We start from the raw sequence: 16,131 nt of genomic DNA, 5'->3' as shown, positions 1-16,131 counted from the left end.
GCTGAATGCCACTAACCAACTGTGGAAAACTTAACCTCTCCACCTCTCCTGCAGAGGAGGAACCTGTGGGGAGAGAGAGAGAACCAAGACACCAGCACACACACACACATACGTGGGGCACGTAACATTGTAAAAAACTACAAAACAAAACAAAAGAGTGGACCAAATTTAGCCCTCGTGAATATTATCAAGTCAAGATAGCAGGTGTGATCACTTAAACTGCCTTTTATGGGTTGTGGGTTGTGTCTATTGCTGATCTAACAATATTTAAACAGGGAAGAAGCACTGGATTGGTTAGAATCTAGGACCCAAAGCAAGTAAAACAATACAGAGTTATGAGAATACAAAATGGCAAGTGGCAAAGCTTCACTTGCGTCAATGGCGCGCTCACTGCGCTGTGATGACACCAAATTCATTTCACAGCTCTTCTTTTTAGCTTGAGTTAACCACATATAAATACAGTGTGGGGATGAGACAGAATGTTTACAGTATTTACTGATGAATCCATTGGGGAAACTCCCTGCATTTTTTGCAATTTGCATCATTAGGGGGGGAAAACCAGTCTGTCCTCTTTTGAGGGCTAGACTAAAACCCAAGTCCATTATAGTTTTAGTTTCTATGAAGCCTAACATCACAGTTTGGCTCACATTCTGAACATTATGATTCCATTGTTAGTAATTAGTTAATTTTCACAGTGACATAAAGTTATCATTAGTTTAGGAGGCCTACTATTTATCATTTGATCATAGAATCTATGACATAAGGGAGAGAAACTCCTCACCCTACCAGTTTTACCAGCCCCACCCTGAGCCCAGACTGCCTCGGTTTTTAAGCAGCATTTCATTCAGCTCAACTGGCATTTCAGCCTTGACATCTTTGGGTGTCTTAACTTAAGACTTGCTAACATTATATCTAGTTCTTTAGCTAACAAATCTGGGCTCATTCTTCTCTGTTCCACCCCACACCATATGGCCTCAGCCTGGTCTGAAGAGGAGACCTTTGTCTGCTCAGTATGCCTGGATACCCTGAAGGACCCAGCCACTCTGCCCTGTGGACATTCATATTGCTTGGGTTGTATTCAGAGTCATTGGGACAAGAGAGACAACAATGGTCAGTACAGCTGTCCCCAGTGTAGGCAGATCTTCAACCCTCGACCCTCACTGGGCAAGAGCACTGTGCTAATGGAAGCTATGGAGAAACTGAGAACCAGTAGCCTTAAGCAAAGCTCCTTCACAGCTGTCTCCTCTGCCCCACCATCAATGCCTATCTACCTGGAGGTCCTACCGGATACAGGGGTGGGACAGGACAGCATTTACCCTCAGCTTCCCACAATGGATCCCAGGTCCTGCCCTCGACACAACCGACCCCTGGACCTATTTTGCCATGAAGACAGGGAGTGCGTGTGTGAGGTGTGTTGCCTGCATGGACACAAGGGACATCGTGTGCTCAAATCACAGGAGGAGAGGAAGGAGAGACAGGTATGAAATGAGCAAGGCAAATACCACCATATTATCAGTACTCTTTTGTAGTTGTTTTTTCTCTCATGTTGGTCTTGGTGTTTAAGAGCAGGTAAATCCAGAACTGTGATGTCACAAGTGTAGCATTTCTAACATGTAGCTGAACTTGAACAACTTGTTCAACTGATGAATAAGTTCAGCTGATGTTCATCTGATAACTCTGATTTTCTGGCCAAAAAATGTAACATCACAAACACAGTCTAGGGCCTGTGTGTGTGTGTGTGTGTGTGTGTGTGTGTGTGTGTGTGTGTGGGTGGGGGGGTGGGTTTGACTCCTCACTATACTAAGTCATGGGTGGTGTGTGTGTTTCTAGAAAGAGTTTATTCAAATGCAGGTAGATGTACAGAAGAGAATACAGGAGTCTGAAAAGAAGCTTAATGAGCTCCGACATTTTGCTCGCCAACAGATGGTAAGTAACAATTATGATTGTTTGGTCTAGAAACCCATTTCTGATGTTTTGCATGTAGCTGATACACACCTTTACATTCTTTGTACCTTCTTTGCATAACTTCTTCATTCCTGTTTTTGCTTGATCCACCTTTTCCTCCTTGTGCAATCCCAGGCCTTGTTGCAGGCTTTTGAGCAAGATAGCACAGATTCATTCACTGAGCTGGCCAAGCATGTGAATCAAACAGGTACCCAGGTTGGTGAGCTCCTCAGCACCTATGAGACCTCTTTAAGCAGCCAAGTTGAAGGGCAAATCCACAGACTGGAGCAGGAAGTGACACAGCTGCGATGGAGGAACGAAAAGCTGGGCAGGCTGGCCGACATGCAGGACAACATCTGCTTTTTGAAGGTGATTAGTGGGAGCAATGTTTCTGGAAATTGATTTCACTGGATAACTACAGAATCAATAAATAAATCATTAATAAAATGAGAAGTCCTGTCTATAATAGGTTGTGTCATTTGCTCAAAAGAATTTCCTTACCATGGAGCCACTGGGTCAGACAGGTGCCATAGGAGGCTCAGTGCTGAATCAGAAGGAAGTGGTGGTGGCCTCCATTCGCTCAACCATGAAAGAACTGCAAGAATCAATACAGGACCTCTGCAAAGCCAGCCTGGCCAAGATTATCACATTAAGTCAGTAGTTTCTTCTGTTCTGTTTCGTTCTCTTCTCCTCTCCTCTCTTATTCAGACAGTCAAAATTTTTTTTCTTTGCAGTGAATCAGGTCTTAATGGCTCCAATACCCAATTGTGCAGCAACAGTCATTACAGCAGCTAATGACAGTGTTCAGGCCAATGCACAAAACACAGGTACAGTAACCTAAAATCACCCACTTCAATACAAGCGCAAAATAAGTTTGAGCTGACAATGAGCTTGTTTTGACTGTTAGTTATAAACTTAAAAAAAGGACAGCTTCAGATCTGTTTCTCATAACTCACTCACTCTTTTCTTTAGTTTATCAGATGATGACAGATCCTCCACCTCTACTGCCTCGAAGACCTTATAAGACCTTAAGTTATCATAGAAACTGTTGCTCACAATTATAGAAACTGTGACTCCTAAAACAAATGCTCTTAAATGTGGCTGTTAGAACGTCCTAGAGTTAATAGTTTGTTCATCTATTCATTCTTTCCCCACAGGGCATCAGGATTCATTCAAATATCCTAATCTACGCCTTGCATGCCTTCAAGGTAAGAATCAGAAAGACTGCTGCAGTACAAAAAACAGTTTGTTATGTTAGAAGTAAAGAAGCTGAGCTCCTGTTTCCTCTCTCCCATTCTCTCTGGATGTGAAGCTTCAGCCCCCCTTGCTCCATCCCCTCCTCCTCAACCGCAAGGTAAATACAAAAATATATGAAACTGCCTGTACAATTTTTTCCTCTTACAGAAGTAGAGAGTGTGGTGTAGATGACTTTTAATACCAGATTTGATGCATTCATTTTGTTTTTCCCTCCTTAGTGCCTCCTGTACCAGTAGTGGGACTTGCTAATCCAGAGTCAAAAACAAGAGAAGAATTGCTGAAATGTGAGTCCTTTATACTCCACAATATGAAACAGAATCTACAACAGTGTCAAAGCCTTCAGAGGGGCCCAGAGTCCTCACTAAAATACCTTCTCTCCCCTCAGTTCGCTTTGAACCCACCATGGACCCCAACACAGTGTATCGCCACGTGCTGCTATCAGATGGAGATCGTAAAGCCACAATGCGGGCTGGGAATCTGAACCCACCAGATCACCCTGAACGCTTCCACTTCTGGAGACAGGTTCTCTGCAGAGAGCCTCTGGCAGGGAGCCCTTACTACTGGGAGGTGGAGTGGACTGGCCAGAAGGTAGCTCCTTATAAATCAGTTGGGAAATAGATGGTTTTAGTTTGGTATATCCTTGCAAATTTGATGAAATTTGCTTGAATTAAATGTTAACTTTAAATTGGTACACAACAAGAAACTGTCCTTATCAGACTGTCACCACCGACTGAAATACTCCACTTGGTTTTGCCAAGGGCTGCAGGAGGCAGGTAATGTGTTTACTAGAAACAAGATGGATTTTATTTTATGAGAAATCACAGGAAGTCATCTATCCCAGCCAGAATTACACAGCTGTGGTCCAAACAAAACAACGGAGAACTACATAAGACATGCTGACTTATTATGTTACTGTGCCTTGTTATGTTACTGTGAATATTTGTTTGGCTGTCTGTTCAATCAGTGAGCACAAAAGAAGTTTGCCTTCAGGGCTCTCTGGTAGTTTAAGTTGAATTATGAGGTGAGATTGCGGTGGATGAAATTATCAAGTGAAGAATTTTTATCAGGGAGACTGGGGGAGTACCATGTCGATATAAAAAGGCAGTGTTGATAGATAATTTTTTACAAACATGCCCTCTCTTTGTGTATGGGGGAGTAGGATTGGGCAACTATTCTTTAGGGTTTATTTTCTTTAGGGTTTATGGTTATTTCTTTTTTGGGTTCAGGGTTACTTTCCAAGTTAATTGTGGATTGAAATGCACATGATGTTGAATCAGGTCACAAAGACAACACAACAAAAGCTTGGTTTTGAGTCAAACAATGCCCAGATGAGTTAAGTAGCTTTGCAATATGTCTTGACAAACTGTAGATTATATGCATTATGCCCACCGGGAGACAACATTTCATCATTTACTTATTGCTGAAACTAGTACAGAACACAATAAAAAACGAATATTTTATGTTGCGTTTTATGAGTTTTATACTGAAAGAGCAGCTTTACTGGTCATGATTCCCCAATCATGACCAGTAAAGCTGCTCTTTCAGTATAAAACTACAGTGTGGGAAATGAGACTTTCAAAATTGGCACTTCCTGCCACATTTTGGTCACTGGTCATTGTAGTTCACAGTAATGTTGATCGTAATGTGCTGGTGTGAGCAACACAACTACATACTTTTCTGACTTCCCTTTACATGTTATTTTTAGGTACTGAAGATAAAATTTCACAGTTACCCCTCGGTGGCATTTGCCGACAGCAGGATTTGCTTATTTCCTAATATAGTTTTTTCATGTCCCATCATGCAGATCACAATTGGCCTGGCATACAAGGAGATGGAACGCAAAGGTTTTGATGACAAAAGCCGTTTGGGCCACAATGCTCTGTCCTGGAGCCTGTACTGGTCTGGGAGTGGCTTCTCCTTCTGGCATGATGGCCAAGAAAAACTGCTGGGCTCACCTAAGGCCAAACGGATTGGCATCTATCTGGACCAGCATGTAGGGTTTCTGGCCTTTTACCGCATCGCCAACAACCAGGTTGATCTCATCTACCAACACCAGGCCCAGTTCACAGGCCCACTATACCCAGGGTTCAGGTTCTGGGCAGGAGTAGGGGCAACAGTGACTATTTGCCAATTGGATTGAGTTATATGTAAATGATGGGCTGTTTTTTTTTTCACTTTTTTTAGTAAGGTCATAAATGTGTTCTTGCTTCCAGAAATGCAAAGAGAAGAAACAAACGTATTCAGAATGTCTGATTTAAATTTTTTTTTTTGCACCAACCTTATTGATGTATTCAACTATTCAGCTTTTTTATTTTTATTTTACAGTTTTGCAGTTCTTTTCCTGAGTTTATAATGGGTGTGTAATGTGCTGCCTAGAGTGGGTGACATCATCGGTAATGATGCTCTTCTGCCTTTCTGGTTCTTATTCCTGAACTTTTTATACACTATTTTTTACATCAAAACATAGACAAATGTATCCTCTTTAAGACAATGTAATTATTTCAGCAGTTGGATTTTCAAAAGCAATGAGAGAACCCTTCAACTCTCTCATTCACTGTATGTTATTTTGGCTCTGAATTTTTCAGCAAGACCACAAATATTGGACTTTTAAAACTATGATATCTTGGTCGTTTTTAAACTTTCTCCAAACAAAATACACATCTTCATCTTCAGCAAAATGGTGAAGCTCAAAGTGGTGATGTTCATAGTGACAATGGCTCAGGTGTATGACCTACTGTTTTGAGCCAAAATGTCTTGTTAGATTGGCACCTCTGCAGGGCTCTCTGTGCTATCAACAGTTAGGCTTCACCATGACACAGCACTGTTCAGGCCCCAGATACAGTAACACAGCTTCTGCTGATAATATAAACCTCCAGCTGTTTGTACTTTGCTTGTACTACTAGTACCAATACTACTACCTGTACTACTACTACTGCTAGTAGTACAACAACCAGTACTAATACTACTACCTGTACTACTACTACTTCTACTACCACTTGTACTGCTACTACTATTAACTGTACTACTTCTTAAACTTTTTCCAACAGCCATCTCTGCCAATTTCATTTTCAGGTTTTTAAGGGTTGCACTGAATTACAGTTGAGCTTTCTGCATTTCTGCATTTTCCACAATGTTTTGCGATTTCATTCAGCTATTAGCATTCCACATGCAAAAAAAAAATAAAAATGTTCTAGTTATTCTTTTTACTTTTTTCGGCATACTTCTCCTTCCACAAGTAGAAACATCATTCAAACTTCAAAACATTCAGTTTGATTGGGATTCATGCACTATAACTTTTCATGTTCATGTCATACATACTTTCCAGAAAATGTAATGTTTTCTGCGAAAATTTCCCCTTTCAGGTGAATGGAGCAAATGCTCCCAATTTCCACTTTTTCAACTCTTCACTACTCATTTATACATTCAGGTAGAAACTCCATTAAAATATCAGAATATTCAACATGTTGTGCACATTCTGGGCATTACTTGGGGGCGGCTGTGGCTCAGTGGTAGAGTGGGTCGTCCCTCAATCAGAAGGTCGGGGGTTCGATCCCCAGCTCCTATGGGTCAACATGTCGAAGTGTCCTTGAGCAAGACACTGAACCCCAACTTGCTCCTGAAGCATGGCTTCAGAGTGTGAATGAGTATGAAAGAATAGTCTCCTCCAAATTACATTTCTCCTGTATGATGAATGGGTGAATGAGGATGTCATGTAAAGCGCTTTGAGTAGTTGAAATAACTAGAAAGGCGCTATACAAATACAGACTTTTTACTTTTATTATTTACTTTTCAAATCCCATTAAAACTTTTTCCACAATCTCATTTCAAAATGTTTCAAAAGGTAACAGGGACTCTTGCGAATGCCAGATTTTCAAAATAAAAGCCCTCAGATTTCCAAAAGAAAAGACCTCAGATGGTAATCAATAGTTTTACACACATACGCACACAGGAGTCAGACATCCTCACACATTTTTCAAGTCTTATCTGTTCATTCCTACTTTTCAGATTAATTCTCTTCTTATGATATTCCACATCTCTTTATACAATATGATGTTTATTCAGTTAAATCCTATTCATATTATTTAGACACTTTCCTTTTGTTCAGAGGATGAGGACATGAAGGAGAACACTAAATAAATTAGCTTGTTGAAGTGTTGCTATAAAGATACTCACACACACACAAATTCTGACTCACATGAGCACACACACACACAAGAGTCTCAACCACTCATCATTCACAACATCTGCAATCCTGGGATACGCACCACCCTGGTACACTCCCAAAATTTCCATTCAAATATCTTTTTTTTCTAACATTCTATATTTTTTGGATGAAGGTTTATATCTCTTAAAGCACTTAAGTATACCATGGAAATTATGCTTGTTGACTGTTTGAATAGCCCTCAGTACCAGAGTGAACATTATATAAGACAATGCAGATTATGTACCTATTTAGGTGACTAAAAGAATATCTAATGTGTCTTTTGTGATCTGATCACAAGTGGCCAGATCTACGTTCATCTATTTACATTTGGCATTAAAATACATCTCCATATGCGTCTCCAGTGACTGTTTGTGATCGGATCTCACTTCTCCGCTCTGTATGCAAATAAAAAAAAAGTGTGTGAACATTTAATTTAAAATGTAAGTCATTGCAATGTCTCCTCTGTTTAAACAACGATTTTCTTTTGTCTGTGTCTGTGCCTGGTCAAGTCAGATCCATAACGTTAACTGCTCTAATGGTGAGCAGGCATGTAGAGAATGGAGATGCAGGGTGTCAGATCCATGAAAAAGAGACATTAAGGATTTAAAATTTGCTCATCACTCGTGGTTGTCACTTGGTGACCTGGATGCTTTTAAGCTACCCATCCAGTTATCTGTGGCATCTTTAGTATTCCCACATGGATTGAACTAGAACTACTTGACATCCATTGGTCTTTATCTACTCACTCCTTTCTTTTGACACAGCTAAACTGTAATTCATTAACCTGCAATGCAGTGTCTTTTCTTTCATATTCCAAAACTTCAGAAGCATAGCCTTACTTTGTGCTAGTAAGTAATTCAACACTATTCATATGGGGACAATGAAACTCTCATTTTACACGAGATGGTGTCTGGCTGTAACTGAAAAAGTTGGACAAATTTGGATAATATAATTAATACCGATGGCATGACCTCTGGGTGCAAAATATCTATCTTGATTTAAAAATCTGCTGGTATAAAACACAACAATGCACCGTCACTGTTATTATTTAGTGGATTGTGCTGCTAACTTTGTTGCACAATAAAGCACCTGTAAACTCAAAGAAAAGCCACTATCTTTTGTTAACTGATGGGAACACAGAACCGCATGAACTACTTGCCTCTGAGGATAGATGATACCTGACCTACATCTACAATACAAAGCCTTGGAGGGTGTGTGTGTGTGAGTGTGAAACAACTCAAAAGGAAATGAGTTAATGTACAAAGGTGTTTATGTATGCAGGTGTTTAGGCAAAAAGAATACAGGGTGAACTTCAGGGGAGACAGGGAGGAGTGACTTAAAAGCCATATATATATATATATATATATACATATATATACACACACACATATATATATATGTGTGCAACTTTTGCTCCTACATCAGTCTATCACACCTTCTGCCCCTCTGAAACCATCATCAGATACCTGCATCACCATGCGAGGTGAGACTTGATATAATTTGAAAAAAGTTGCAATAATTAACGAGGTTGAACTACAGAGGCAATGCATGTAGATAGATGGTTGCAACATTTAAGATGTATGTTAAGTGTGTAAGATTCAATGTTATGATTCTTTCCGGGTTTAGTGGTACATGGCTTTGCTCTTCTTCTTCCAGCTATAGTATTGCTGTGTCTGTTGAAAGCTGCATTTATCCAGGCTGGTGAATATTCCTGGACCGGACCTGACAAAAATCCAGGAAATGGAGGAAAAGATCCCAACACAGACAATGGTGAGAGTTTTTTAAGAAAATAAGTCTAGGCATAGGCCATAGTCACTGTATGTACACATACTCTCATCTGCAGCCTACTGTATTTCGATGTGTGCTCAGTGTGTCTTCAGGACCAGGCGTCATGTGGCTGCTGTCTGATGCAGCAACAGATACACAGGATGAAACTGTTCTTTAATATGAGCCTCAATGAGCTGGAGAAGGAACTGGTAAAAACAAAGACCATCCTCAACAATGTCAGAGGTGAGACAAATTGTATAAGTTCCACAAACCCAAAGAGAGTAACCTTTGTATGTTGTCATGTGATCCAATCAAAGTCCAGTCTTCATGCTTTTCTGTACTCCTCTGCATCCTCAGCCAGCCGCAGTGCCTTCTCTGTCGCTTTGACCAATGAAAACAATTTGAAGTGCTTTGGCCCCTTCCGCGATGACAGACTTATCGTCTACAAACATCTCTTCATCAACGTGGGAGACGGATACAATGTAGATACTGGTATCTTCACTGTGCCCCGTTCTGGTGTCTACAGCCTTGCCCTCACCGTCTACAGTGATGCTGGTTCTCCTGGTAATACCTTGGCCGCCTGCGCCACTCTAGAAGTTAATGGCCAAGTGGTGGCAAGACCCAGAGAAAAAAATATGCAAGACCAAGAAGACAGTGCCACTGTTGTCGTGGCCTACCACCTGAAGGCTGGGGACCAGGTGGCTGTCAATTTACCCATTGGATGTTTCCTCTGTGATAACAACAGCCACTATAACACTTTTACTGGTTATCTACTGTATGCAACTGACTAAGTTAGGGAAATTTAGCTGCTCTCGGAATTGTACCAAATCTTGCTCTACTGACAAGGCCTTGCGTCTGATACATGAAATATTTCTGTGGTGACAGTTGTGCGAAGTAATCTTAATCTATCTGTTGTTTTCTATTCTTACTTATCCCAACACAATGCTCTCACCTTCACTCTTTACTTATTTTATTTCATCATGTTTCCTCACACAAAATATTATCTTTTAACAAAAGCAAAGTTTTACTCTAAGTTCAAAATGGTGTATGTCTCTGTTCTTAATTGTTTATATCCTAACTGATTAATGTCATAATGTGTGTCTCAAAATGTTTGTTCTTTTATGTGCTGGATGTATGCTGTATAGATATAGATATAGCTGTATAGTTACAAGAAAATAATCCTGGATTTTGATTAAAACAAAATGGTAAGCAAAATATTAGCATTATGGCGTATTTTGTTTTAATGTTGACATTGGCACAGAGTACACAATTGACTTAGCATCTCATGATGGACAGTTTGAAAAAAAAAATTGATCCAGTTGAATCAGATACATCAGTTGTTTTATTTCATGCTGTATTCTCCCTTTTCAAAACCTGGCTCCAAATCATTCACAATGCAACCCTTCCCCAATAGTTTGCTCAGAGATTCAAGTGTGTTATGTCTTATATTGCCTTTGGCCACTATTCTCAAGCACATATGAGCAGCAGGCTAAAAACAAAACCTCAATGCTTTTTAACTTTAAACTTTTAACTCCACCATTGTAGATTTTTTTTGTCATTTTAACATATTCTAAAATTTTAAGAGTGATGCCCAATTGTAGTAATGGTTGTTGGCAAACAAAGCAAACATCTTTAGAAGTGAACCTTAAGGCTAAAATGAGATGACAGAAGAGCTGCACTGTAGACTGTACAGACTGTACTGTAGACATGCAGAGAAGACTAATCTTCTGCTGCAAGGAGCCAACAGGGGACAAAACCAAGTTAGTAGTTCAGGAAGCTTTCAGTCAAAACCACTTTTTTTTACACCTGTGCTTTTCTAATTTTTAAGTTAAGTCACCAACATCAAATTTTAATCTCTGAGGTGTGACTTCATGCTTCAAGTTGGAGAGTGCCTAGTAACCACTAGATTGAGGACAATCAACAGTAAAGAGCGCTTGTCAAAAATGTTCAATTTATGCAAACAATTTCCAACAAAGGTTGGAAGGCATACAGAGAAAAGTACTTGTTGAGTGTTAAATATTGAAGGATGCCGTGTGTGTGGTGATCATTTGTACTAATGTAAGGACCCCACATTCTTTAATGGACAGCCCAAGATTGTTCAAAGATCAGCCGGAGGGTTCAGTCGGGTCTCAGAAGCACCTTTAATTCAGGTTCACAGGTCAAATACAATGCAGTACAACGCTGGGGTTCAGGCAGCGCTGGGCTCGTGACAGACCTTGGGGGGAGGTTCTGGCCAGAGGAGCCCTGAGCTGGGTTTTCCAACAGATTTTAAAGGTCCTGACAGAGATTATCACACGCAACCAGGTTCGATTGGTCCGGGGGGTTCGTCACAGTCTCCACCAGCCGTCAGCGTTGTCTGCGTAGGCATGTATCTAGCAGGAATATGTTTACAAAACAAGAACTTTCTGTTTCTTACAATCAAGATATTACATCTGCTTCTTAAAACAATAGAGACACCAGTCTGTCAGGTCAGACTGACCTGTACAACATTTGAGAAACATATGAAACACTTTATGATTTAAAGTTCTAATTAACATTGAAAACATTTTGTTGTAATATTCAATTCTAATGTAACACTAACATTATAAAAAGGACACAGAGATAATTCCTTTTTTATTTTAGAGTGCAGCAAAAATGCCTAGAGTAAAACTACTGTGCTGCCCTCAGTATATGTTTTGTACATAAGACAGCTGCCCCCTTGTCTGCAGGATTAACTTTGCAAGGAAAGGTCAAACTAAAAACATGCAAAAAGCATAATCAACGCTATGCTTGTGTTTAACATGTTCAGAACATGTACACAATTTGTTTGTCCTGGTCGGTGTCTACATCCCACCTCAGGCCTGTGTAACAGAGGCGTTAAAACAGCTTGCCGACCAGATAACAGAAGTAGAGAAAAAACACCCAGACTCCCTTCTCATCATTCTGGGGGATTTCAACAGAGCAAACCTCACCCATGAGCTCCCAAAGTACAGACAGCACATTAAGTGTCCCACCAGAGAGGCTCACACTCTGGACTGTAAGGGCCCGCATTCTTTTAATGGACAGCCCGAGATTATTCACAGATCAGCCAGAGGGTTCAGTCGGGTCTCAGAAGCGCCTTTAATTCAGATTCACAGGTGGAATAATACAATGCAATACAACGCTGGGGTTCAGGCAGCGCTGGGCTTGTGACAGACCTTGGGGGGAGGTTCTGGCCAGAGGAGCCAAGAACTGGGTTTTCCAACAGATTTTAAAGGGTAGAGTATCACAATATCACACGTACACATTGTTCGATTGGTCCGGTGGGTTCATGCGTCAGTCTCCACCAGCCGTCAGCGTTGTCTGCGTAGGCATGTGTCTGCAGGAATATGTTTACAAAACAAGAACTTTCTGTTTCTTACAATCAAGATATTACATCTGCTTCTTAAAACAATAGAGGAGACTCCAGTCTGTCAGGTCAGACTGACCTGTACAACGTTTGAGAAACATATGAAACACTTTATGATTTAAAGTTCTAATTAACATTGAAAACATTTTGTTGTAATATTCAATTCTAATGTAACAGGACCACTGCTACACTGTGTTAAAGGACGCTTATTGCTCTGTCCCCCGTGCAGCTTTAGGACTCTCCGACCAACAGGCAGAAATTAAAAACTTCTAAACCTGTGGTAAGGACCGTGAGGAGGTGGACAGAGAAGTCAAAGCTGAAGTTACAGGCCTGCTTCGACTGCTCTGATTGGGGTGTCTTTGAAGCTGCAGCAACTGACCTCAACGAACGTACGGACACTGTGACGTCCTACATCAGTTTTTGTGAGGACGTGTGTGCAGACCAAGACCATCATCACATACAACAACAATAAACCTTGGTCTACACCTAACCTTGGGAAGCTGCGTCAGACCAAGGAGGAAACCTACAGAAGTGGGGATCAGGCCCTGTTCAAGCAGGCCAGAAACAGGCTGGCAAAGGAGATCAGGGTAGCTAAGACGAGCTACAGTGAGAGGCTAATAAACAGCCTCTCAGCCAACAACCCTGCATCAGTTTGGAGAAGCCTGCAGCACATCACCAACTACAGGAGACCATCCCCCCACCCTAAAGGAAACCTCAGACTTGCTGACGACCTGAACAGCTTCTACTGCAGGTTTGAGAAGCAGTCCTTCACACCTCCCACCAACACAATTGGACTCCCTGCACTGCACCTCAGGGGTCTCTTCTGTGAAACTCCTGAAGTATGCGGACGACACGAGTCGGCATACAGACAAGAGGTGGAACAGCTGGTCCACTGGTGTAGTCAGAACCACCAGACACAGGCCATTCCCCCAGGCCATTCCCCTGATGAACTCTCACTAGTCTCAGAGACTCAGGAACCACTGTGCAATAGTCCCATACCTCTGCACATTTGCACTATATTTGCACTACAAAATTGCACTACAGTCCCTGACAAAAGTCTTGTCGCTTACCGAAGTTGTTGGAACAACAAATAATAACTTGACTTGTAGTTGATCAATTGGAATCAATGGCTTATATGAAAGGCAAAGGCCTCTGGATTATGTGTATTGTACCATTCATTGAGTTTTATCATTTAATTAGAACAGAAAGGTCAGATCTGAGAAGTGGTCGCCAGAAACCCCTGTATCTTGAAGAACAGTTTGTCGAGTCAGTTTGTTTCTCTCACGCAGTGGTCTCCATGGCCAAATTAGTGCTCAGAAGCCAGCATTAAACAGAAGGCAACTAAAAAATTGTGTTGCATTTGCAAAGGCCCACAGCTTGGTGAAAGGATGGACAGAGGAAAAGTGGCAGAAGGTAGATTTTTCTGATGAATAATCCATTGATCTGCATCCCAAATGCCGCAAATACTGCAGAAGACCCGTTGGAACCCACATGGACCCAAGATTCACCCAGAAAACAGTCAAGTTTGGTGGAGGAAAAATCATGGTTTGGGGTTACATCCAGTATGGGGGTGTGCGAAAGATCATGGCAACATTAACAGCCTGAAATATCAACAAATTCTTGCTGCCCACTACATTCGAAACCACAAGAGAGGGCAAATTCTTCAGCAGGATGGCGCTCCTCCTCATACTTCAGCCTCCACAGCAAAGTTCCTGAAAGCGAAGAAGGTCAAGGTGCTCTAGGATTGGCCAACCCAGTCACCAGACATGAACATTATTGAGCATGTCTGGGGTAAGATGAAGGAGGAGGCTTGGAAGATGAAACCAAAGAATCTTGATGAACTCTGGGAGTCCTACAAGACTGCTTTCTTTGTCATTCCAGATGACTTCATCAATAAATTATTTGAGTCATTGCCGAGGCGTATGGATGCAGTCCTCCAAGCTCGTGGGAGTCATACATGATATTAATTATTTTTCCCAAGGGACCATAGCTTTATGCTGTGATGTTATTGTAGCATATTTGTGTATTCAAAATAAAATATAATTTCTACCATACATTTTTTTTGTATGCGACAAGACTTTTGCCCAAGCCAAATCTGACCTGTTCTAATTAAATGATAAAACTCAATGAATGATACAAAACCTTATTTTGATACAATACACATAATCCAGAGGCCTTTGCCTTTCACATAAGCCATTTCAGATTCCAATTGATCAACTACAAGTCAAGTTATTATTTGTTGTTCCAACAACTTCGGTAAGCGACAAGACTTTTGTCAGGGACTGTACATAAATGCACCACACCTACCTCCACTGTATATACTGTTGTTATGAGTACTTATATTGTTCTTGTTCTTATTGTTGTAATTTATTTCTTACTTTTTTACTGTACGTAGAGAGATAAGTTTCACCGCAGTCAAATTCCTTGTTTGCTTGTACAAACTTGGCAAATAAAGTTGATTCTGAAAAAAAAAGAAAAACACAATGTAAACATACCAACTCAATCTTTAATGTGAATTAAATCTCTCTTTGTATTTATTCTTATGAACTTCCAATGACCCAGGAACGGTGTTGTTATCAATAAACGACTCAGTAGATTTCTAACATCAAATTTCAAAAAATTTAATTCTGCCCAAAAAATAATGATCTATAATGATCTACCAATGGCATAGGATGTATGCAGATGGTGTCAAGGCAAGGCTATTTTTTTAAGATTATTTTTTCGCCTTTACAGCTTTAATAGACAGTGACGAGTGACAAGAAACAGGTGAGAGAGAGGGGAAGACACACAACAAAGGGCCACAGGCTAGTACTGAACCCTACCACTGCAGTGAGGAGAGAGGAGAGAGTGCAGATTTTGGTTGAGGTTGAGGGACCAGGCTGACAGGTGAGTCAGGCAGTGAAGGAGCACTTGAGACAGAGGCTGGAGTCAGGTCCTCAGTGAGAAAAGGAAGACAGGGATTAACAGAAGCAAAAGTACAGACAAAACAGTGCAGCAGGAATCAAAAAGTGTGGAGCATGACTAACTGCAAAACAGATTTAGCAGCAAAGTGCAGTCTGAACTGGTTTTTAAGGCAAGGTTAATCATGATCTGACACCCCCACATAATAATAACTACAGTAACTATGATTCATGAAGCGAGAACCACCGCAGGAGAACCAGGACCAGGATCCACAGGAGCCTGAGAGATGAGAAAAGCACAGAAAGGCTCTGGGGGAGATACCAAGTTAGTAACAGACATTAAAGACACATGAGGTGTAATGATAATGATAATAATAATAATAATGCATTTTTATTTGTAGTGCACTTTACATTAGCAAATCTCAAAGTGCTACATAAAACAACAATGGCAGAGAGGAGCCCAGTGCATCATGGGGAGTCCCCCGGCAGTCTAGGTCTAAAACAGCATAACTAGGGGCTGGTCCAAGGCCTGAGCCAGCCCTAGACTATAAGCTTTATCAAAGAGGAAAGTTTCTGGCATACTCTTAAATGTAGAGAGAATGACACACAAACCCAAACTGGAAGGAGATTCCACAGGAGAGGAGCCTGATAACTGAAAGCTCTGGCTCTTGCTCTACTTTTGAGGGCTTTAG

At 41.0% G+C, this 16,131-nt stretch overlaps 2 protein-coding genes across 2 annotated transcripts; both read left to right on the top strand.

Annotated features, from left to right (window-relative positions):
* Nucleotides 1-968: 968 nt before the first annotated feature.
* ftr86 (finTRIM family, member 86) lies at nt 969-5,721 on the top strand. The gene is made up of 11 exons (XM_070828621.1): nt 969-1,478; nt 1,831-1,926; nt 2,080-2,313; nt 2,435-2,597; nt 2,679-2,771; nt 2,917-2,976; nt 3,102-3,152; nt 3,257-3,298; nt 3,420-3,485; nt 3,587-3,789; nt 5,006-5,721. The coding sequence occupies exons 1-11, from the start codon at nt 969-971 to the stop codon at nt 5,339-5,341; spliced, it is 1,854 nt and encodes a 617-aa protein (XP_070684722.1). The 3' UTR covers nt 5,342-5,721.
* Nucleotides 5,722-8,881: 3,160 nt separating this feature from the next.
* On the top strand, nt 8,882-9,963 carry LOC139199570 (complement C1q-like protein 4). The gene is made up of 4 exons (XM_070828619.1): nt 8,882-8,888; nt 9,062-9,175; nt 9,275-9,415; nt 9,530-9,963. The coding sequence occupies exons 1-4, from the start codon at nt 8,882-8,884 to the stop codon at nt 9,961-9,963; spliced, it is 696 nt and encodes a 231-aa protein (XP_070684720.1).
* Nucleotides 9,964-16,131: the final 6,168 nt, after the last annotated feature.

This window comes from Pempheris klunzingeri, chromosome 4 (genome assembly GCF_042242105.1).
Source record: "Pempheris klunzingeri isolate RE-2024b chromosome 4, fPemKlu1.hap1, whole genome shotgun sequence".
Lineage (NCBI taxonomy): Eukaryota > Metazoa > Chordata > Actinopteri > Acropomatiformes > Pempheridae > Pempheris > Pempheris klunzingeri.
The sequence above is the reverse complement of the archived record's forward strand: the minus strand, read 5'-3'. Positions and strand labels throughout refer to the sequence as shown.

Coding starts and splice junctions, on each gene's coding strand:
- ftr86 (XM_070828621.1), top strand. CDS start 969: ATGGCCTCAGCCTGGTCTGAAGAGGAGACCTTTGTCTGCTCAGTATGC. Junction 1,479..1,830: donor AGGAGAGGAAGGAGAGACAG/GTATGAAATGAG, acceptor GTGTGTTTCTAG/AAAGAGTTTATTCAAATGCA. Junction 3,299..3,419: donor CCCTCCTCCTCAACCGCAAG/GTAAATACAAAA, acceptor TTCCCTCCTTAG/TGCCTCCTGTACCAGTAGTG.
- LOC139199570 (XM_070828619.1), top strand. Junction 9,176..9,274: donor AGATCCCAACACAGACAATG/GTGAGAGTTTTT, acceptor ATGTGTGCTCAG/TGTGTCTTCAGGACCAGGCG. Junction 9,416..9,529: donor CATCCTCAACAATGTCAGAG/GTGAGACAAATT, acceptor CTGCATCCTCAG/CCAGCCGCAGTGCCTTCTCT.